This window comes from Impatiens glandulifera, chromosome 8 (genome assembly GCF_907164915.1).
Source record: "Impatiens glandulifera chromosome 8, dImpGla2.1, whole genome shotgun sequence".
In the NCBI taxonomy this organism is placed as follows: domain Eukaryota; kingdom Viridiplantae; phylum Streptophyta; class Magnoliopsida; order Ericales; family Balsaminaceae; genus Impatiens; species Impatiens glandulifera.
The window spans coordinates 1,032,713-1,056,662 of NC_061869.1; the positions used below are offsets into that span (position 1 = coordinate 1,032,713).

Here is a 23,950-nt window from a genome sequence, read left to right on the forward strand (position 1 = left end):
AACAATTTAGAGCATGGACGAAGCTAAAGTTAGGATTGAGGTGGATTCAAGTCAATCTCGAAGATTTTTTTACATTAAAAATGACACAACCCTTATTTTTAATTTTTTTTAGTTACTTTATTATTTATTTCTCTAATTGTATATAAATTATATATATATGGGATGTACGATGAACTTGAATTAGGCAAACATTCACAGTTCTCTCAAGAATGGATTAAACAGGCAGACAACATGGTTGAGGATATGGTTGAGGTATGCTGAATTCTATTTCAAAGTTTTTTTTACGCTAAAGTTGCAGTGCAACCCTTCAATTTTTTTAAACTTTTTTACTATTTATTTCTCTAATTCTAAAAAATTGACAATTTTTTTTTTAATAAATTCAAGTCCTCGATCCCCAATTTCAATTCTTAACTTCTTATTTCTTTTAAAGTTTAAGAATCCCACAAAAATATATTTGCCCATATTGTTCTATGAAAAAAAATTAGTTTTTTTGGAAAGCTTCAACCTAAAAAGGGTGGGCATGTGAGTATATATGGGAATAGTTTTTATCATGTTCTCTTAATTCCCATATTTATTTAATTAATTAATTAAAATTATTTTTAAGTCAAAATTCCAACTTAAAACAGCAACCTTTCATTTTCATATCAAAACAAACTTTATTGCTACTTAAGGAAATAAATGTATGTCAACATGGGCACCACTAGCCAGTAGCCACTCACTTGTCTATCTGATCAATTTATTAATTAATTACTCTTAATATATTTTAATTATTAGCCCATTCACTATATACCCCTTTATTCATGATACATATATATAAAGTTAGATGTTACTATATATATATTAACAAGTTGTATATATGTTCCATCAATAGGTGCCAAACTAGTTTCAAAGAAGAAAGACTAAGAATATTTGTCTAACTAAGTACTGGTTGGGTAGGGAATAGTGTTTAATACTTTTATGTCTTTTTTTTTTAAACGATTAGAGTTACGAGTTGACTCAATGTGCAAAAAGACCGGTTATTAAGATTCTTGTAGTCTTCCTAGCATGTTGGAAAAGAAATTTCCAATGCGACAACATTAGGTACGAAACTAAGGTTGATTAATTATTAGTGTGAGGGTAACCTAACTAAATTCTTGAGTCTCGGTGTCTCAAATTGCGTCGACTTATTTGATAAATTGGAAAGCAAGTTTAGTTAGCTTAGAGTTGGGTGTGACTGATAATTAATTGTATGATTGTATATTAGTATTCAAGAGGACAATTAATTAGGTTATATATGTATTGATATCCCATACTCCAAATAATATATATATATAGGACTCCATACCAACCATGCAAGTTGAGCCTCTTAAGACTCCTTTCTCACTATTTTTATACGTGGAGTTTCCAAATAATTTGTTTTCTCTTTTCAAATTAGGTTTAGGGTTTACGATTTTATGTTCATGAAATTTATTCTCTACAACTGAAGTTCTTATTCCTCGCTAGTTGTTTTTTTATCACTATTTTCGAAAAACTTAATTAGTATTTAAATAAATTTAAACTTTCAAAACATTATGCAAGAGATAAATGGGTAATGTATTAGGTAAAATGTAAATTGTTAAACACAATAGGACTAAAAATGACGATAAAAAAAACGAAAATTAAAATACATGAAAACTGAGATATTATCGAACACGAAAGTCCTTAAAAAATGACGACTAACTCTTCTCCAACCAGTTCTATGAAACTTTTCGTAGATTTGACAATATAACTAATTTTAACGATGTTTAGAACTTTTGTATTTACAATTTTGGAATATTATTCAATTCTTGGCCTCATGAATTCATATCACATAATTTTATTTTTTTTATTGAAAATGATCCATTTAATCATATAACATAATAACAATGTCAAAATTTGTATAAAATGAAGTTTGTATTTATTAAAGATGTACTGACTAGAAAATTATTAAGGTAATTCTACATAAATAAGTTTTTGACTTAAAAAAAAATAAAAAAATCTCTTAACTTAGTTTTCGTGGTATCTTTTTGAAGAGACTAAACTTTGTTACTTTTAATTTTTTCTTATTCAAAAATTTTCAATATGGGCCAATTTGTATGAACCTATTATTATGGGCCTATATTATCGTAAAGGCCACAATAATGGTTTATTTCATGGGTCTAACTGAATTCTAGCCTTACAGTAAAACAGTGGTTCTTCCTCCGGTGCCGAAGCTGAAGAACTGAAGAACGCCGTCCGGCCGTCCGGCCGCCGGAGGACCAAAGCTCGCCACCACCTAGACAGTAATACTCTATCTCTACATAATGAAACTATTGGTAATTGATCCCGAAAGCAGTTTTTATTTGGTGAAAATTTGAATTGCATCAAACTGTAGTAATTTGTACTCTTGATTTATCGAGTATTGAAACAGCTCAGTAATGAAATGAAGTCAGATCATTGATTTTCTAATGATATAGATGTATACAGTGTTCTTTTTCGTCTTGATTTGAGTTGAATCATTGGTAGTAGAAACCGTTATTATCAATCGTAGTTCTCTTCTTTTGTTTATGTATATAAGATAGTTTTCCTGTATTAGGAATGTAATCCTGAATTTACATGTAAATTGTAATGATATTACTGATTCATTTATCATGAAATGCAGGCATAAGATGTGACATCCTTGTTCTTGAGGTAACATTAATTATATATTGCACTACTTTATTGGAATATGAACATACTTTAGTAGTTCAAAGTGTAGAATTAGTTGTGTTATTTATTGTTACTACACCATTGATGGCTGGCTTGCTATTTGTAAGCCTTTAAGGCTTCAGAAAGATAACTGACATATATGTATTCACTTAGAGTTTCAACATGATAGAGGTTCAAAGGTTAAGTGCCAGCAAAACTTTTGACCATAATAGAATGCAAGGCTTCAGACCTAAGCATATTGATACTCGTAATCAACTGTTTCTGCTCATTATTATATCGATAATTTTCAATGTCTCATCACTTCATGATTTCAGTTATTAATTAAAGATCTTTGGTCGTTTTTTCCTGAAAAGGTGCAGCTGCTATTAACAATGATAATGAACTGGCTTAATTGTCAATACATACTCAACAAGTGAGTGCCCATATTGTTTGTCTTCATATCTAAATGTGAAACGTTGGAAATGTGTTGTAAATGACTGTTTTGTATGAAGTGATGCTCGATCAATTCTAGACATGGACGTATCTATGTAGGTGCTGTACCAGGCTTAAACTTAGCCCAAAAGAAAAATATTTACATTTATGTAAACCTATCTTTTAAAATAACAATAGCCTTATATTAGTTGTCATGTAGTTCGATTCTCACCAAGTGAATTCTAGCATTGGTTGGTGATTGAAGACTAATTAGGACAACAGTTACATTGATTATGTGACTTTAATTTCTGCTATATTTATCAGTCAAAACTGATGCCAGTTTTATAAATGTGCTGCTATGATTTATCATGTGTTCTTCACCATTGGCAGGCAGCAGGGAGCCAGGGAGCATTGAATTTATTGTGCTTCCACCTAAAACAACCTGTAAGTTTCTTCGCCCAATAAATAATGCATGTCAATGACACTTCCATTGACATTAGATTTAGTTATTTAAAGAAAATCACTAAATAAAACCATAGATTTGATTAGTAGTTAACCTCAATTATGTGACATGTCATCTTTTACCCCTTTTGAGTAAGCCATGTTATAATATTTACTTTATTTAGGTAATAGAAATACATACAATAAGCAGGTAGGTAGGGGGATACTTTACAAATGAATAGGGACAATATAATTTACTCTATTTGGAAACAATTTTAGAAAATATTATTATTATTGTTCAATTGAGCTATGAATAGTTTTATACTAAATCAAAATTTAAAAATAGCTGTAAAATGACTAATTTGAGGATGCTAATAATATTTGCTGGTAAGCCTGGCATAATTTCTCAGACTCATTTGTAACTAAATTTGAAGATCAAGGACTTATTTAATATTTTTAGCTAACTACTTCTAACTACTAATTTTTTGATCAATTGTCTAACCCTGAATCCTAACCCTATTGGTACCCCACCATAAGAAAACATGTTTTTGTCTTCCAAAACAGAGAAACAAACAAACTGCAAATGGGAAAAAGTAACTTGATATATTTTAGTCTATTAGGAAGTAATACTTTTAATAAAGTTGTAATTATAATAAAAATAATTATACTAATTATGTCCCAATTCAAGGCATATTCTTAGAAGGAATGGAACACTAATCATTTGGCCTATTAGACTAAATATTTAAGAAATATATATTTTGTTAAATTGTAAAATCAAACCATTTAACAACTTGATATTAGTAATTGAATTTCTAAGAATTAGAGTGAAAAAATAATTTGTTGTGTTGTTAATTCGTTTGAAAAAGAAAATAAGTTCAATCAACTCATGTAGTTGGCGTTTCTTTGATGACAATTTCAATATACCATAACCCTCTCAAACTGAACCTACAATTTTCCTAGGTTTGACTTTAATTGACCCAGAATGTAAAATGAGCATGATATTTGGATGGTTCCTCGTTATCCGCCTAAAAGTAATAAAAAAATGTCAATTTAACACATTTTTTAAATGCTACTTATATATATTGTATTTTATATAATATAATAAAGATATCAATACATATTTAATTAAATAGATTATTTATATGATAATTTTTTATTCTTTGATGAATGATTTTAAGAAGAAAATCCCAAATTAGAACTTGGGTTTGGATGGTAAAGATATTTTTTTTTATCTGAGGAACTAATAAAAAAATGAATATTTTATCCAACTTTCTACCAATCAACACATTAGATTAGGTTGACCAGTCTTAGTTTGGCTCGAATAAATGAGCCAAAGTTTCAAAGGATAAAGATCTAAACTAGAGATTAAGAGAAACCTTCTTAAAAAATTAGCTGTGTTTTAGTTTTAGACTCTTTAACATCATTGATGACGCCCAAGTCCCAATCTTTTGGCTTTCCCCACCTTCCACTCTATCTTCTCTCTCTACTGATATGACCTCTTCCTCTTAGCCGAACACATGATATTTCTAGTCAATTGAAAGTTCGACTAATCCGCCCACTATCTTTAGACGGCATTTCTCAGACAACGAGAGCAAAAGAACTCATCTTTACAGGAACAACTATAACCTATTGCGGATTCTACCGATCTGGACTTTTTCTGTAATGGGAAAGATAACTGTTTGCGTTGTAGCAGTATCGGCTGCCGCGGTTTGCGCCGCCGCCGCACTGATTGTTCGCCATCGTCTGAGGAGCTCTGGTCAATGGGCAAAGGCGATAGCGATACTGAGAGAGTTCGAGGAAAAGTGTGATACTCCAATTGGGAAGCTGAAGCAAGTGGCCGACGCTATGACCGTTGAGATGCATGCTGGTCTTGCATCTGAAGGTGGCAGTAAGCTCAAGATGCTCATCAGCTACGTTGACAATCTTCCTACAGGGTATATATATATATATTTGTTTTTATCTACTTTTTAAGGAATCTGATGCTTTAAAGATGCTATCTTTGACTGATGTTGGGTTATCAATTTGAAGAACCCAGATTTTGGCTTCACTAACCCTTTTTTTGTTGTTGGGTATTTCAGTTTACATTTTGTTAATCTAAAATGATGCTAATTCTAATCATAGTTTAGGAAAGCTGTTTCTTTTTTGTCCATATGAAACAGTGAAGTAGAAGAACATCAATCATGTATTTCATAACTGATCATAACTTGTCTTGTAGTGATGAGAAAGGTTGGTTTTATGCATTAGACCTTGGTGGTACAAATTTCCGTGTGTTGCGTGTGCAATTGGGTGGAAAAGACAATCGAGTTGTTAAAAAAGAATTTGAGGAAGTATCCATTCCTCCTCACTTGATGGTTGGGAGTTCAAATGTGAGTTTTTACCTTGTTTACTCATATATGATCCAGATTTTGATTTTTCCTTCTTTTCTGAGTTCTGAAAATGTTGTTTATTGTTTTGGCCAGGAACTGTTTGATTTCATTGCAAAGGCGCTTGCTGATTTCATTGATACAGAGGATGAGGAGTTCCATATTCCGCCTGGCAGGCAAAGGGAGCTCGGTTTTACTTTCTCATTCCCTGTTAGGCAGACATCGATTGCTTCTGGGACTCTCATCAAATGGACCAAAGGGTTCTCTATTGAGGATGCGGTAAAACTCATTTGCTTTTTTAAATCTTGTAAACATTTATGTTGCTTGATCTTTGGAAACACGTTTCAAACAGGTTGGACAGGATGTTGTTGGCGAGCTGACGAAAGCCTTGGAAAGAGCCGGGGTCGACATGCGTGTGGCAGCCTTAGTAAGTCCTTTTGTTATTTAGGCACTATTTGCTAACACCAACTACCCACCATGTAAGCTTGATCACCCCAAAAAACTGATTTGGTTTGAAAAGTTAGGAATTACATAACTCGGTAATATAGTATCAATGTATGCACATACAACAACCTTAACTCATGAAAATTATTCAGTTTAAGTCTCTATAATGATGAAATAATCTTTAAATACTTTCCCTGTATTACGTCTACATAAAATTTAGATAATATTCATTTACTTTTTAGACACTTAACTAATTCGACAAAAAAGAAATCATTAGGTAATCCTTGATTTTCAGTTTTATCCAATGCTCTCTTAGTTTATGTAGTAAAGTTTTCAAGAATGTAAGAGGTTAATTTGTTTGCAGGTTAATGATACAATAGGAACCTTGGCAGGAGGAAGATATAACAACCCCGATGTCATCGCTGCTGTCATATTGGGTACTGGAACCAATGCTGCCTATGTCGAAAGGGCGAATGCGATTCCCAAATGGCAAGGTCTACTGCCCAAATCAGGGGAGATGGTAAGATAGTTACAAAATAAAACAAGGAAAATAGTTTATGGTAATTGATAGTTTATTTGAACTTTGAAGGTTATTAATATGGAATGGGGCAATTTCCGATCTTCACATCTTCCGTTAAGTGAATATGATTCTGCACTTGACGATGAGAGTCTGAACCCGGGGGAACAGATTTTTGAGAAGATCATTTCAGGAATGTATTTGGGTGAAATAGTCCGCAGAGTTCTACTCAGAATGGCGGAAGAAGCTGCATTTTTTGGTGATACCGTCCCCCCAAAACTGAAAATTCCGTTTGTACTCAGGTAGTTTTATGCTTGTTTTCGATATGTCAAAACACATGACCCTTTATTTATGAATTGTCTGTGGTTCTTTTAGGACTCCTCACATGTCAGCCATGCATCACGACTCTACTCCGGACCTGAAAGTGGTTGCGAGCAAGTTGAAGGATGTGTTCGAGGTAACTTTCTAAACCTCTAATTCTTTTCAATAAAGCTTGTTTGCTCTGTGGTTATTTGGAGATTCGACGTAAAAGTGGATTACTTTGAATTATTTACGTTAAATTTCTAAAATATCGGAGACTTACATTCCAAGTCATGACATCATTTGCCTTCATTTAATAAAGTTTCCACAATCTCTTTATTTTTCCAGATATCGAATACCTCGCTTAAGACAAGAAAGATAATAGTAAAACTGAGTGACATTGTCGCCACGCGTGGAGCACGTCTATCTGCAGCTGGGATCTTCGGAATTCTCAAGAAAATAGGAAGAGAAACGGTTAAGGATATCGATAACAAGAAGAAGTCGGTTATAGCACTGGATGGGGGGCTGTTCGAGCACTATGGGAAATTCAGCAGTTATATGGTGAGTACTCTCGATGAGTTGCTAGGGGAAGCATCGGAAAATGTTGTCGTAGAGCTCTCTAGCGATGGCTCTGGGATCGGAGCCACTCTCTTGGCCGCCTCTCACTCGCAATACTTGGAGCTTGAAGAATCCTGACCATGGCCATGACTGGTATCTTTATGTTGTTGTGTCAAAGTTATCATCATTCACCGTTCAACAGAAATAGAATAAATCTGAACCTGGAAAATGTTTTTTCCTAAATTGTCCCATTTGGAAACCAAATCTAGACGAGAAGTCGTCGTTGATAGATTTATTTGAAAAATGACATTTTTATATATTAGTATCCCATTCGGATATGGATCAGAACAGAAAACCTAATGCTGCTATAATATATATATATATGTTACAAAAACACCTGCCCTACTGGGAATTCGTCACACTAAGTCCACCAAGACATCCTCTTCTTTCCTTTCGCGTCTCGAATTCTTCAATAAAGGAACTCCTGAGGCCTCGGGAGACATGTTGCTATCCCCGTCCTTCGCCTGATGTTGTTGGCCGCAACGCAGTAAGATTTCTAGAACTTCCTTCATGCTCGGCCTAGTCAAAGGCTGAGCGCTAGTACAATACACTCCGAGTTCAAATACTCTAGTCATCTCGTTGAGATAGCACGGTTCCATTGCATCCATGTCCAAGGCTTCCACTATCGGTTTCTTTTCTTGAATTTGAATCAAAGCCCATTCGGCCAAGCTAGTGTTTTCACCTCCCAGGTGGGCTTGTTTCCCTGTCACAAGCTCCAACAGGACTACCCCAAAGCTGTAAACGTCAATCTTCTCGTTCACTCTTGTCGTCTGGGCGTATTCTGAGATGATTCAAATTCCGAAAACAAGTATAAGAAAGAATTAATCGCTAAATTTGTTAATAATTTTGCTTACTTACCAGGAGACATGTATCCAATTGAACCGGCTATGACAGACATGGTGTTAGCTTCTCCTGGATTCAGCAATATCTTCGCCAGGCCAAAATCAGCAACTTTAGCGTTGAAATAGGAATCCAAGAGAATATTGCTGGATTTCACGTCTCGATGAATTACAGCCGGCGTGCAATCATGGTGCATGTAACTAAGCCCACGAGCCGCTCCAATCGCGATTCTAAGCCGTTTAGGCCAATCCAACGTAAATTGATGAACCGAGCCCAGATCGCATGGCTGCACACAGTTATCCTTTCTCGTGTGTAACCACCGGTCCAGGCTTCGGTTATCCAGGAATTCATAAACTAGAAGCTTCGATTTATCGCTAGAAACACAACACATAAGTTTGACAATGTTAGAGTGTCGAATCGTACTCAGTATCTTAACTTCCGCCTGAAATTCCTTGTCAGTTCTCTCATCCAAATTTTGCTTGTTGGAAATCTTCTTCACCGCCACGAATTGTACCGAACCAGAAGAACGATTAATCGGAACTCGATAAACTTTCCCCGATCCTCCGCTTCCGATCAAGTTCTTCTCCGTCAAGCCCGGCAAGATATTCATCTCTGTAAATTCAAGTCTTTGAAACGAAGTGAGCTTCCATTTCGAATTCATCTCCAGTTTTCTCTTTTTATAATATCCAACCGCAAACAGAGACAGCAATAGACCTGAAACTATAAACAGAACAGCCAAAACTACCGCCATAACCACAAACCAAGATTTGCTCTTTCTTCGCGAATTCTTCGTCAATTCCGAACAAAGATTAATCCCGACTGATGGGTTGTTCGCGCAAAGACCTGAATTATCCAAGAAACTGTAATTGTAGCCTCCGTTTTCGAACACAGACGGGATTTTTCCCCAGAATTTATTGTTGGAAAGATTGAGAACATTCAGCTTCAAATCGTTAAACTCAGGTGGGATTTCGCCGGAGAATTGATTATTGGATAAGTCCAAATCAGTTAAACTTGGTAAAGAACCGAATTTAGGTGGGATTTCGCCAGAGAGTTGATTTCCTCGAAGATTCAACATGTTTAGAACCTTCCATGAGATTATATCAAATGGAAGATTACCCGAAAGCCGATTGTTGTCAAGCAATATAGTAGTTATAGAAGGAAGAGATGTTAAACCTTGAGGAATTCCACCCGTGAAAAGATTATTACTCGCATTGAAAACGGTTAAACGAATCCATGAAGAGACACTGTTTGGAATTTCCCCGGAGAACTTGTTGTTGGAGAGCTCAATTCGCGATAAATTCATCGCAATTGTGTCGGGTAACTCGCCGGTGAAAGAGTTGTCGTTTAATATCAAAACAGAGAGATTGAATGAAGTCCAGAGTCCAATTGGGATTTCACCAGTGAGATGGTTGTTACCTTGGACCTGAACTGTCTTCAACGCCGGGCAATTTCCGATAGATTTGGGTAATTCTCCGGTGAAGTTGTTATCAAATGCTATTAACCCTTTCAATACACCTCTTTCGCATAAACCATCTGGTAAGAAACCTGTGAATTTATTCGAACTAACCTGAAAGTCGGTTATGTTTGAATAACGACCAAGATCCTGAGGAATTGTTCCTTCAAAACTGTTGTTCCATAACCGGAGAATCTGAAATCCGGTAAGACGACCAAGGTTTTCCGGTAAGCCGCCGGAAAATTGGTTATCAAACAAAGACAACTCTTTTAAGTTTTCTAGATTTCCAAATTCAAATGGGATTGTTCCGTTCATAAAGAAATTCTCTGAAAGATCAATAATTTCCAAATTCATGGATTCAATTGGTCGGGGAATTGGCCCAGAAAGGCGATTTTTGTAAAGCCAGATAGTAGTTAAGTTCTTCAATAAAAGTAACCCTTTTGGGATTTCCCCTGTTAAGGCATTACTATTTAAATCTAGAACTACTAAATCCGTCATATTTCCAATTTGAACTGGGATTTCACCTATCAAATTCGAGCTTCTAATTGAAAAGATTTTAAGTTTCTGCAACTGGGTAAATCTCTTAGGTATCTCTGATGGTGTGAAATTATTAAATGACAGTTCAAGAAATTCAAGGTTTAACAAATCACCTATTTCAGAAGGGAAAGAACCATTGAACTTATTTTGAATAAGATTCAATGATTTGAGCTCCGGGAACCGTCCAATTGCCGGAGGAATATCTCCGATGAAATTGTTCGCCAATAAATTGAGAAAATTGAGATGTTTTGAAAGACTGTCGATGTCATTTGGAATTGGTCCGGTGAAAGTGTTTTGAGAAAGATCTAGATATTGAAGATTGGTACAGTTGTAGAATGCTTTTGGGAAAGGACCGGAGAAGTAATTGAGCTGAAAATCGATGTGAGTGAGGTTTTTAAGGTCGCAAATGAAAGGTGGGATTGGTTCGGTGAGATTCAGATCGATTAATTGGATTCCGGTGACATACCCATTACTGCAAATGATCTCCGGCCAGTTGCAATGAGTTGAATTTGATGAAGATGGAACCCAGTGAGATAGAACTGGTGGGTTTGACCAGATTTTCTTGATATTAAGCAAGATTGCTTCTTCTTCGTTTGGGAGCTGGGAATTGGCTAGAAATGGTAGGAAGATGCAGGGGAGGAGGAACAGAGAGAGGATAGAGAGAGAAGACGGCGCCGGCGAGAAGGATTTTTTCGCCATTTTTTCAGTTAACCGGTGGATAATGGTGGTGACATCTTTATTTTGGAGTAGAGGATATGAAGGAAGATGATCTTCAATTGATAAGTATGAATGGGCTAACTTTCATTTATATATATATATATATATAATATATATATATATATAGGTTTGTTTGTTATCTATAAGTTCTCCCATTTTTTTATTTTATACTCAAATTTTTCTTTGATTTTCTGCGAAGTTAAGTGGAGACAGTTGGTGACTAATTTTTTTTATATTTTTTTTATGATTTTATTACTGCTCTTAAATGGTTAATTTGTGACGAGAGAGATGAATTATGTTTTTATATTGTTTTTTTTTTCACTTAAAAGACTATCATTAAAATAATTAAAAGTACTCAAAATTTTCCGGTAAAATCAGGAAATGAATTCATTAATTTTTTTTTATTTTTTTTTTTTGTAGATATTTGAGCTCTTTAATGTTAGATTTGTATTATTATTATTATTATTTATGGGTTGATATTTTGTTTGTTTATATTTTAATTATTATTTTCAAATAATTAATCTTATTGTATTTTAATTTTTTAATGTATTTGGTGACAAAATGGACAATTATTATTTTTGTTTTTATGCTTAACCTGTTATTATTTATAACTATTTCATATTTCAAAAGTATGTTATACAATAAATAAGTTGAATTTATTTAAACAATAAAATGAATATTTAAAAAAAAACATATATATTAAAAATGATTAAAAAAAAAGGAAAAAAGATTGATATGAAAAGATAATAAATAAAAAGAAAAAGAAAAGAAAAAAATTAAAACTAAAACTAAAAAAAAAATTACTAAATAAGTTATTTTCTTAAATTCTCGAGAAAAATGACAAATTTTTAAACAGACTCTGTCGACTTTTTAAAATGAATCATAAAAACAATCGTAATAATAGCATTTTGATGAAAATTCAACAATTTCCAAGCTCAACTATTTAAGTCTTTAATTTTAATTGCATTAATTCAAATTTTCTAAAAATTACTAAAAAAAAATTAAATTAATTAATTAACAATTGAAACAGGGTATAATTGTCATTTTATCAAAGTTTGAAATCGGATAAAAGTGTCAAAACAACGCAGGGCCTTAAATCATTTGCGTTAGTCAAGATCGTCCGCTATGATTTATCTTGGTCAACATATAGTGGTGGTCAACTATTCTGAAATTATATTTTAAGTGGAATATAGAGAAAGTTGAAAAGGCTATCAACCTTATAAATAAAATTATATTTACTCTATAAATTTTAATTTCTCTTACTTTATCTACAAACTTACTAATTGCCACAAATAATTTATTTCATCTAAATTGACTTTATGACATATTTAGTATAATTCAGTGTTTTAAGTATATGAGTGGGTAGTTTTAGTCTATTTTGGGCATTAGAAAACCAAATTTATTTCGTTCTTATATTTTTGTACATGTTAGTTTTTTTTTAAGTCTTAAGTGTTACATTTTTTTAATATTTTCTTAAGAAGAAGTCGTTTTGCAATTATAGAATTTTAACAAGAAGATGAATGAATTAGATACCTGACCAATATATGAAGAAATAAATCAAAATGATACAATAAAATTTCAATTTTTATGTAGTTTAAGAAGTAAAAAAATATAGACAAAAGGCAATACCAATATTATTTAACACTCATTTAGCTATACAAGGAAATAAAAGGACCCAATTGTTCAAATTGCAAATTTCCCTTTTATTTTAATCTGTGAGTGTGACATACTCCAAAACTTTAATATAAAATAAAATCTTTAATTTTATATTGCTTCTTTATCAGAAATGAATTGTAATTGATAATGTGATCTTTATATACTTCAGATTATTAGTTTTGGGATTTTTTTTTAATTATAATTACAATAAAATTGAAATATTATAATCTTTATAGAAGTGAAGATTTATTTGAGATTAAATGCAATTTTTTTTGTGAAAAAATGAAAATTTAAATGGTTGGGATAATGGGTAACTTTATATAATATTGTTTTAGAAGAAAAAGAAAATGATTTTTTATTAGATTTTTTGAGATTTAGATTACCAAACTAGTGATATCTATATCTGTGGGTTGCTGACGCAAGCAACACTTTCTAGAAGCAGAATTCATTGATTTGAAAAAGTCTATGAAAACCAATTTGGATCGAATTGAAGGGGGGCAAACCAATAATAAAAATCTTAATGACTATTTTGCCCCTCTCTGGGGGAACAGACAAAAAAACAGGAAAGCAAATGACGGTTTTTGCCCCTCCCTGAGGATTCTATCGGTATGAAAACAACCCTTAATTTTTATCAATTTGTTGGAAGAAGATAGAAAATATGTGGGAATGCATAAAGATAAATATAACAACAGTTGGTCAAGGATGTTAAAAGTCACAAAATGAATCAATCAATGAATTGATAATTACAAAGAAATTTGAGGCATAAAGATATCTCCCACCCAAGACTCTACTCATCAAGTCTTTGTCTTTGTTTTTGTTTCCAAATTTTCTACTGATTCAAGCTATGGTGTTTTGCTCAACCTTTATCATAAAAAAAAAAAACATACAACAAATGCATCCCAAGATCAAATAATTTCCAAAAACACATCCTTGCTAACTATTTATATGATGTTTGCATGACCTAAGAATCGTCGAATTTGAACAGTTATTAAAATGGTCAAGTCTATCTAATCTAAATTCTACTACTACTATGGTGGTGGTGGGTAATGTACCATTTCCACTAGAAGCTCATATTGCGGTTAAATTCTGTTGTGGAAATTAACAGATACTTGTAATTATTGAAAATCAAAATGGATTTTACCTATTCACTAGTCTTACAAGATAGAAAGATCACAGTTTCTTCTTCTACAACTCCATCTCCATTAGCAAAAGAGATTTGATTTCAATTTCAAAGCTTTTTTCTTCAAGAATCAAGATCAATTGAGTAAAAAACATAACCAATATTACAATTACAGATAACAGATAACTGATCCCATTATTAGTAGTATAACATTTGATTCAAACTTAAGAAGAAGCCTTAGCTGATGAATTGGCCGAATCAAGAGAAAGATTATTGAGCCTCTCTAAAGAGAGAATCAAAGCTTGGGTGCCTAAATCACCTTCCCCATGAGCCTTCAGAGACAGATAAAGCTGCTGAGCCAATGCCAGCCCTGGCAAAGCAAGACCCATATTCTGACATTCTCTCAAGCAAATACCCAAATCCTTAACAAAATGATTAATAAAAAACCCAGCTTCAAAATCCCTCTTCAAGATCCTACTTCCATATAATTCCAGCGACTTTGATCCAGCCGCGCCGGTAGATATTGCATTAAGGTACAGTTCCAAATCAAGACCGGCCTTATGAGCGTAAATCAGACCCTCAACTAATCCCACCATTGTAGTACAAATTGTGATTTGATTCGCCAGCTTCGCGAATTGCCCTTTTCCTGGTCCACCCATGTAATTCACTTTCCCCAGGAGAGAAAATATCGGGTTGAGACGGGAAACGGCGGTTTCATCGCCTCCGGCGAAGATAGAAAGGGCGGCGTTTTTGGCGCCGCGATCGCCACCGGAGACAGGGGCATCGATTGAGAAGCAGGATTTTGAGGCAGAGTGAGCGGCGATTTCAACCGCGAGGGATGGTTCTGATGTGGTCATGTCGACGAGGATTCCACCTGGGTTAAGGCCGGAGAGAGCGCCGGTAGAAGGATCGAGGAGAACTTGGCGAACGTCGGAAGGGTAACCGACGATGGAGAATACGACGTCGGATTGAGCGGCGAGTTCGCGAGGTGAAGTAGCCCATTTTGCTCCGGCGTCGATTAGGGTTTGGGCTTTGGATTGAGTGCGAGTGAATATGGTGAGAGAATAGCCGGCTTTGATTAGATGGCCGCACATCGATTGACCCATTACTCCGGTGCCGATCCATCCTAGTCGGGTATTGGAAGGACTAACGACGACTTGACCGGCGGTGGCCATTTGGCGGTGGCGATGGCGGCTGATGGATAATATTGGTAGAGAGAAGTGGTGGTGGAGTGAGCAAATCAATCTCATTCTGCCCCTATTATCCTAGAGATCATAGATCAACGGTTGTGATCATATGCCAACAAGATTTGTCATTTTATTTTTATATATATCCTAGAGTTTCGAATTTAATTGTTAAAATTTTAAATTATGTTAATATATACTAACAAATGTATTATTCTAAAAACAATATTAGAACTATTATATGTATATATATTATTTCTTAAATTTATATAATACTATATAAATTAGATCAATTTAAATATAACAGCAAAATTATTAAAAAACAAAAATCAAACATCATTTCACTTGTGTTTTAAGTAAGATCGAAAAAATTGAAAAATCAAACCGTAAAAAAATCGACTGAACCGAGTTTTGATCGGTTTATAATTACTTTGTACTGATCATGGCTGGTTCGGCTGACAATTTAGATAGAATAAACCAATCGACCGTAGTTTCAATACTTTTTTAAGTATATGTCTTTCTAGTCTAATGATAAAAATAAAGATGTTGCTTTTTTTTGGAGGGGATAAATATCAATTTTGTGTATAAAGTTGGATGCATGTTTCAAATTTATTTATTAAGTTGTAAAATTTTATTTATGTCAATTGTGTCAAATTTATTTCAGAAAAATTTAACAGCTTAATGCAGGTTGGCTGCCAACTATTAAATATATATTTTTTTAATCTAAATCATCGTTTTCAATCTAAAATTAGAAATAATGAATAATTACCATGAAAGGTAAAGTTACTGCACGTGGAATGGATCTGAAATAACTTCTTCTTCATCGTCATTTTCAACATTATATTCTTCGATTAAGAGATCAGAAATAACTTTTATTCCAAATAAGAACAAGAGTACTCGAAATCTGAATGTTATATATCTCTTTTGACTTGTGAGAAGTTAAAGACGTTTTTTTCTCATTGTTTTATCTCTTAATTTCATCTTTGTAGTATTGTTCACATCTTATCTTTTGACTTGTGAGAGGTTAAAGACATCTTGATTATTTATTTTAAAGTGAATTAAAATAGTTGAAGAAGGGGTGAGGGAGGAGATGGAGTAGATGATTGAGTATAAAATTAGGGAAAAAGACATAAATTGAAGTTAAAAAATTATTTTCAATCCAAATAATTTGGATTAAAAAATCGACTGACGTGAACTTATAAAATAAAATTTCACGTCATAAAAAAAAATTAAGCATTTAATTTTTTTCGGTTAAATTAATAAATTTAACACATTTGGTCAACTTTATATACATTAATAAAATTTTACGACTTAATAAACAAATTTAAAACCTCTATCCAATTTTATATATAATATTCACCTTTCAACTTTTTTTTGGTTGTTAAAAGTTCTAATCTTACACATCTTTATTATTTGATGTTTTTTATTTTATTTTTTAAATTTATTTTAATTTAATTAATATTATATTATATTTTCTTTTTAAGTTAAATAATTGACTTGTTACCTAATTTATTATATTATTTATTTTCTAATTTAATATATTATATATTTGTTATTTTTCAATGATTAAACTTGTAAATTGAATAAACCGATTTTATAATTGAACCGACATTTAACTGTAAACCGACAGATGAAATCAACGGTTGAGATGAATTTTTCGGTAAAAACCGACTGAACCGAACCGCTTACACCCTTAATTTCACTTCCCTTATTATCCATCAAATCAATCAATTTACTAACCAAAATATTAAAATAACTTATATTTTATTTTATTTTTATATATCTATACTTTTTAAATCTTTGTACTAAAAAAAATATTATCATCATTTTTTTTTCTTATACAACAGACCAGGTGAGAAGTAACAATGATAACATAAGTCAAAAATGTTTATCAACTAATTCAAAAATTCATTAGTCAATGGTAGAATCATCATCATCAGATCAATGCGTGTCAACCAGGGAAAGGGCTTGGTCAACCATCGCGAAGGCGGCTAACGAATCGCCAATAGAAAAACTAACGGTACATTAAGGCATTTGGAGACCTTTTCTTCCCCTACCAGGCGTTGAAGAACACACGAAGGTCGAAGCTCCCAAGAACACCAAAATTGCTACAAGTGACCAAATGACTAAAGAAAAAAAAGTGGGTTGATTGTGGAGACGAGGAGAACTTAAACTCAATCCCCAATATCATACATAGCCTATCGCTGAATTTCCAACTTTTACTTTCAATCCAAATAATCATGATAAGATCACAAAATCGAATATCTTTAGACATACTAGGCTTAAACATGGCACTCCTTCGCAATATGAGGTGTCTAGAACCATTTTATTTAAATTAAGTAGAACATAATACAAAACCAATATCTTCTTAACAACCACTGTCATGAATTATATGGTTTGATTAATCTTAATAACTCAATTAAACAAACTTACAATAATGATCCATGTAAAAAAAATATCATATTAATATCAAAGGTTTATCATAAAACTTCAATCAAAAATCCAACCCAATTCAGTAAAATAACACAAAAAATTTCTCAAACTATATCGTAGAATTCTACTAAAATCATTGTAAAGATTGAAACTTTAGTTCAAATAATAAACAGTCAAATAAAAAGATCTCACTTCAACTCAAACGTTGGCGGCATTGGAGCATCAAAGCTCTCAAGAACCGTCACTCCAGATTTCTTCTCTGTTAATTCATCTTTCTTCCCACCAAACAACCCTCCAAACCACGACGACGAAGAAGAAGAAGATGAATCTGAAGATGATGATGATTCTGATGGAATTGAATTGGGCATTTGAACACCAGGAAACCCACGATTCAAATCAGGCATAGAATCCTCAAACATAATCGGCATATTCTGCTGCTGTGCACTAACAAATTTATTAATCATTATACCAGCACCTTCAATCATAGCAAGTAAAACACCACCAAACAAAGCAGAACGCGATGCAGGACCTAAACCCTGTCTCATCTGAAGAAAACCCCCTGTAGCAGCCCCAGCAATGATTGAATTCCATGGATCTTCCTTCTGTCTAACATATACGAGAGTACAATCGGCTAAAGAAAAGAGTCCACCCCATACAGCAAAACTACCGCCTACACGCGGCGCATTCATTCGCATCGCCTGAGTACCGCCGATAAAGCGATCGCCTCTAGGCGAACTGTAAATTCCTTTAAGAAAGTGAAACGCGCCGCCGCCTACTGCTCCCATACCAAATGCTCCGCCTATATCATCGAAGATCCGATCCGGACATGGCTCCCTTGATGTCTCCGGCGTTCCCATTCAAACAAATCTAGAGAGAGAAAGAGAGGGATTCTAGGTTAAAATATTAGGGTTCTTGGAAGAGGGGGCAAAGCTGCTGATTTCGACTAATTCTTTGGTCTTTCTGTTTTTATTTATATCAAATTAAAATTCAAATTAGTACTTTTACTTATATTATGTGAATATATGACCCTTTTCTTTTTGTTTAAGAATAAAAGGATTTTATATTAGTATAATATGTCGTTAAGCAAAATAAATTACCATATTTATTTTCTAAATACAAATATAACGGAGCAAATAAAATAATATTTAAGGATTTTTGGAAACATATTCCAAAAACTCTTGTTTTTCAAACATATTCAATAGAAGACCCAGTATTTCTAAAAAAATATATATATATATATATATATATAAGAAAATTTCATAAAGTAATTTCATAAAAAATAAAAAGAAATCTGTTCATATATATTATACTTATATACAGGGAGTTCGATCGAGAAGAGAAAAAAACTAAGATTTGTTATTAAATGAGAGTTATTTTTATATTAAAAGAAAGTATAATATATATTAAGAAAGAAAGAGACTTAGATAGATTTTTATTAAATTCATATTATAATTAATTATTTTATTTTATTTAATTTTTTGTTAAAGTTTTATTGATTATAAATTTATAATTATTTTGATGAGAATTGAGAGAAGGTGTGAGAATGTATTTTTTAATATGATAAGATTTATTTTATTTTTTTTTTAAAATAAGGTTAAATTATATATATATATTTTTTTAAGTTTTTCAAATTAATTCAATGAAATATTTACTTAATTTTACTTTTATTTATTAAACTCAATTTCATTTTAAGCATATATATTTTTAAGTCCATTCAACTTCAAATTCAGGATCAATCTCTAAATCGAGTTCTTATTTGAAATAAGTTATTTGATGAAGAGAATATGTTAGAATGACAACCTTCGTGAAAACTTAATGCGTTATACGTTTGAATTGAACCGGTAATATTTAATTTTTTAAGAATTACTCTGATCACTTAAATTAACTTAGTGAATTTGTTCAATCAATTTATCTATACATTGAAATAGAATAAACAAATAAATGATGTGAATTTAGTTTTTTTATTATAAGAAAATCATTTGACAAATTTGTTGATTCGATTATTAATGACTAAAAACTTGTTCTTATGTTTTCATCAAATGGGCTTTATTTGAAAAACAAGATGGGCTGATAAAGCCCATTACTTCCTAGTTTTTTTAACATGTCTATTTATGGAAGGCCAGACTAACCACATTCTTTTAATTAGTAGTGACATTTGATTAATTAACATTTTTAAAATATTAAATTAACTATTAAACGATTTCATTGATTTTAGGATTTCATATTAAAAAATTAATATTATATTTATAAATTAATAAAAAGTTATTATTTATATAAATAAATTAATATAATAATTTTGTTGTAGTGTTATTTACTTATTATTATTATTTAAATATATAAAATTGACTAAATATAAATATTTAATTATCTATATAAATAATAATAATATATTAACTAATAATTTTTACCATTTCAAATAAATTATAGATTTTACAATTCCACAACAAGTTTAGAGAACCTCTTGATTTTGAATACTTGCTCTTGATAACTACCTATGTAGATAGATGGTCCAAATGGACCTACCTATACAGCCAGAAAGTATAAAAAGGATATTAATTTTTTGTTATCTTATTTGTGGGCCTGATCCAGTTGTCATCCATGTTAATCTTCACATATAACACATTTAAAATATGATATATTATTATACCGTTCCACCTTCGTTAAATTTGGTGTTGAATTTAAAATATAAAGTGTTATTAGTCTACTTGGTTAAAGAGTTGTACTTGTTTTTGTTAGGTTGCGAGTTCGAAACATACTTATATCGTTTTTTTAACCGTTCTAAGTTTATGGGCGGGTCAACCTATAATCCGACCCAAATATCTATTTACTTTCATATATATATATATCTAAATTAACCACAGCTCTCTCGATCCGACAATCTGGACACTTTCAAAATTAAAATTATTATATAGAGAGATTTGGATTATTTGAAAAAGAATTATTAGTGGTGATTTTGAAAAGACATAAATTTTTTTTACTACAAAAAAATAAAAATATTAATATTTAATGATAAAATAAAAAGTAATAATTTTTTTTTAATGAATTAAATGATTTGATAAAGTATAAGGAAGTGAAATGATGTTTTTTATTTATTTAAATAATCCAAACTTAACTAGGCCTAAGTCTTTATACAATAATATTATTGAAACAATAAATTTCTAAATGTACTTGTTATTTACAATTCATTACATTATTATCATCTATATTATTAATGGTGGTGTCCTATACAATGTATCATTTTGGTTTAGGGTCTAAGTTTTTGGTAATAGCTAACAGTTGTTAAACAACTTTCAAATATCATATAAATATGATCTAACAACATTAATATTTTCAATTTTCTTTTTATTCTCGTTACAATGAAATTTCAAAAGATTATAAGAATTTATTGTATAAGACTGTATATTATTTTTCAATAAATTATTTGTCTTGTCGTTTAATACGATGATGTTTATTTATTCTTCATGGATGGGTTGTCTTTTTATATATATACTGACATCTTTCAAGATTTTACTAAAAATTTATTGTGAACAAGGAAACTTCCATTTGCCTTTGGGGAAATCACAAGACAAGACATTTTGCTCAAAATGTGGGTCCCCTTTAAAGGTACGAAATAATATCAAATTAGTGACATATCTAAAAGTTTAGGGGCTTATTTGACTATAATAAAAATGTAGGGACTGCTATGAAAATTATTATTATTATTATTTTATTGAGAAATAAAGAGTTTGAGAGAACCAACCAGCTAGCGTCTGTATAGTGGAGGGAGGGGTCAAACAAAGACCGGTAGGTTTGTTTGTGGTCAGCGGGGGCCACCCAAATAAGGAGATTAACGGTGGAGATCAGCCCACCTAGGTTCACATGGTTGTCCAGGCTGGCAGTAATTTGTTTTTGAATTGCAAGCTGGAAAAATAATAACCCATGTGAGATGGCAACATGACTTGCATCATGATGTCATCAACTTGGAGGGTGTTGTTTGTTTATTTATATTTAGATATTATTATTATTATTCATATGATTATACGGGTAGAGAATGATTTGTCATCACATTACCGATCCCAAAAATCAATAAAAAGTGATGGGAAAGAAGAGATAAAATATTTGTTATTTTTTAAGCCAAACAGATTGCGTCATTTCATTCTCTTTAAAATTTCCAATGATGTAAATGAATCGAGCTATTAACTAGTTATTCGAATCTCGGCTGGCTATTCAAATCTTGGCTCAGTAAATACGAGTTCGAATTCATTTAAAAACTTGAAAATTTAAATGAGTCAAAGTAGAAGATCGTTAATGGACTCGCATATACGTTTGTTTAGAAGATTGTTAATAGACTTGCTAATATCTTCGTTTAGAAACTCGTGAAAAAATTAATTTCGTTTAGAGACTAGTTTATGGATATGCAGACATACTCTATTAAATACTCCGTTTAAAACCTCATTGTTATATTTATTAATATTAATTTAATAAATTACTTGAATATTTTTTTGCTAGTGTTAAGCATTATTTTAGGTTATACACAAAGAACTCTAATATAAAACCCAAATATATTTTAAACAAGTTTAGTTATATATAAAAGAATTTGAGTTTAAAAAGAAAATTATAAACATACATTATTTCATTATTCTATTAGAAATTTTATTTTTTTTATTATTATATATTAATACTCTTTAAATATTAAAAAAAATCAAATATTCAAAATAAACATTTATTTAAAAAAATTAACCAACCTTTAAGTCATTTTTGTAATAATCTATAAAATTCACAAATTAAACCATATCCTTTTACTAATTACATTAATAAAAATATTAAATTATTATTATTATTTTTTTATATTAAGATATTTTAAATATTTTTATTTATTAAATTAATTTTTTATTATTCATGCCATTTTTGTAACACAAGAAAAAAAACATATTTCCTTTATTGTTCAATGTATCACTCAAGAGTAATGATTAAGACTATTATCTATAATGAAATGTTTGAAATTAACAATATAAATATAAAAAACAGAGGGTCAATATCAAAATCATGTATGACATATGCCAAAAGATCATCACCTAATTATTATATTGATAATGGCCAATTCAAACGAAATTGCCTCTTAATTATTATTTTTTTCTTCATCAAATTGAGTTTTTGTGATTCAAGTTTCATTTATTATAAAATTATAATAAAATTCTTTACTCAAACATTATTTCATCACTTCTCTTATTCATTTCACCTCTTAATTAATTAAAATACTAAAATATATTTTATTTTAAAAAATTAAACTTATTTTATTATTATATATTAATACCCTCAAATCTTTTAATTGAAAATACATATTTTGCAAAATTTTCACCACTTAGTATTATTTCGAGTTTATTATAATAAACAATAACAAACAAGACCTATTATAAATGAAATAAATTCTATAATTATCCACTCCGGTACCGGGTATTTTTACCTTTCCTGAATTCAGGAGAATTCTAGGTAAAAAAAATCTATTTTTTTATATACTTATTATATTTAAAATAAACAATAATGTTATATTTTAATTAATAAAATATTATATTTTAGTTGATTAAATATTACATTAATATATTTATTATGATCCTAAAAATTATGAGTGCAACAACAATAATAAAGGATCCTAGGTTACAACTTTAAAGAATATATTATATTATTGAATCACATGAGTCATGACATTCATGTATAATTACTTATTCTGTTTTTAAAATAATAAATAAATCAACTGTAGGAGATTCGGGTATAACTCGAGCATCTTTGCCCAAAGATCCCATCTTTTTGCCACGTGTCAAATCAATAAACCAAATCAATTAAATAAATAAAAAAAAATCATTTATAATTTGAAATTATATAGATGGGCCATATTATTTTAAATTAATTTATCATAAGATTTTTTTTTAAAATATGTATTAGGTCAGAATAGATTGAGTAAATAAGGAGAATTATGTTTCGGACAACTCAGTAAGAATAGCTAAAAAATCATTGAACAATTATATAATTAAAATTTAAATTATATTATTAAAAAAAATTAATTACCATAGAAAGGTAGATTTTAGTATTTATGATATTTTAATTAATTTGTTATAACAATTAACAACCTCATCTAACGGTCTCTCCCTCTCTTCAATTTCCGAGCTGTGCGTGTATGAAACGCGCTCATCTGTCCTTCGAAATATAAAATTACGCGGTCTCTTCACATTTTTGCCCTTTCCTTTCTCTCTCTTA

The 23,950-nt window shown here is 31.1% G+C and overlaps 4 protein-coding genes across 4 annotated transcripts; 1 reads left to right on the forward strand and 3 right to left on the reverse strand.

The window, feature by feature from the left end:
* Nucleotides 1-4,968: 4,968 nt before the first annotated feature.
* LOC124911356 (hexokinase-1-like) lies at nt 4,969-8,022 on the forward strand. The gene is made up of 8 exons (XM_047451830.1): nt 4,969-5,471; nt 5,753-5,903; nt 5,997-6,179; nt 6,253-6,327; nt 6,709-6,864; nt 6,934-7,163; nt 7,237-7,318; nt 7,510-8,022. Exons 1-8 carry the CDS (start codon nt 5,200-5,202, stop codon nt 7,855-7,857), a joined length of 1,497 nt encoding a protein of 498 aa, XP_047307786.1. The 5' UTR covers nt 4,969-5,199; the 3' UTR covers nt 7,858-8,022.
* Nucleotides 7,914-11,391, reverse strand: LOC124911355 (receptor-like protein kinase 5). Its single transcript, XM_047451829.1, has 2 exons — nt 8,638-11,391; nt 7,914-8,560 (listed from the first exon to the last, which is right to left on the reverse strand). Exons 1-2 carry the CDS (start codon nt 11,306-11,308, stop codon nt 8,136-8,138), a joined length of 3,096 nt encoding a protein of 1,031 aa, XP_047307785.1. The 5' UTR covers nt 11,309-11,391; the 3' UTR covers nt 7,914-8,135.
* Nucleotides 11,392-14,100: 2,709 nt separating this feature from the next.
* On the reverse strand, nt 14,101-15,376 carry LOC124912052 (probable 3-hydroxyisobutyrate dehydrogenase-like 1, mitochondrial). Its single transcript, XM_047452608.1, has one exon. The coding sequence runs from the start codon at nt 15,350-15,352 to the stop codon at nt 14,327-14,329; it is 1,026 nt and encodes a 341-aa protein (XP_047308564.1). The 5' UTR covers nt 15,353-15,376; the 3' UTR covers nt 14,101-14,326.
* A 2,351-nt stretch (nt 15,377-17,727) lies between these two features.
* Nucleotides 17,728-18,649, reverse strand: LOC124912074 (mitochondrial import inner membrane translocase subunit TIM17-2-like). Its single transcript, XM_047452632.1, has one exon. The coding sequence runs from the start codon at nt 18,574-18,576 to the stop codon at nt 17,908-17,910; it is 669 nt and encodes a 222-aa protein (XP_047308588.1). The 5' UTR covers nt 18,577-18,649; the 3' UTR covers nt 17,728-17,907.
* Nucleotides 18,650-23,950: the final 5,301 nt, after the last annotated feature.

Excerpts from the sequence above, each read along its gene's own strand:
- LOC124911356 (XM_047451830.1), top strand. The coding sequence starts at position 5,200 with ATGGGAAAGATAACTGTTTGCGTTGTAGCAGTATCGGCTGCCGCGGTT. Across the intron at positions 5,472-5,752 it reads GTTGACAATCTTCCTACAGG|TGATGAGAAAGGTTGGTTTT; the intron begins GTATATATATAT and ends CTTGTCTTGTAG. Across the intron at positions 6,180-6,252 it reads GGTTCTCTATTGAGGATGCG|GTTGGACAGGATGTTGTTGG; the intron begins GTAAAACTCATT and ends CGTTTCAAACAG.
- LOC124912074 (XM_047452632.1), bottom strand. The coding sequence starts at position 18,576 with ATGGGAACGCCGGAGACATCAAGGGAGCCATGTCCGGATCGGATCTTC.
- LOC124912052 (XM_047452608.1), bottom strand. The coding sequence starts at position 15,352 with ATGAGATTGATTTGCTCACTCCACCACCACTTCTCTCTACCAATATTA.
- LOC124911355 (XM_047451829.1), bottom strand. The coding sequence starts at position 11,308 with ATGGCGAAAAAATCCTTCTCGCCGGCGCCGTCTTCTCTCTCTATCCTC. Across the intron at positions 8,561-8,637 it reads AATTGGATACATGTCTCCTG|AATACGCCCAGACGACAAGA; the intron begins GTAAGTAAGCAA and ends GAATCATCTCAG.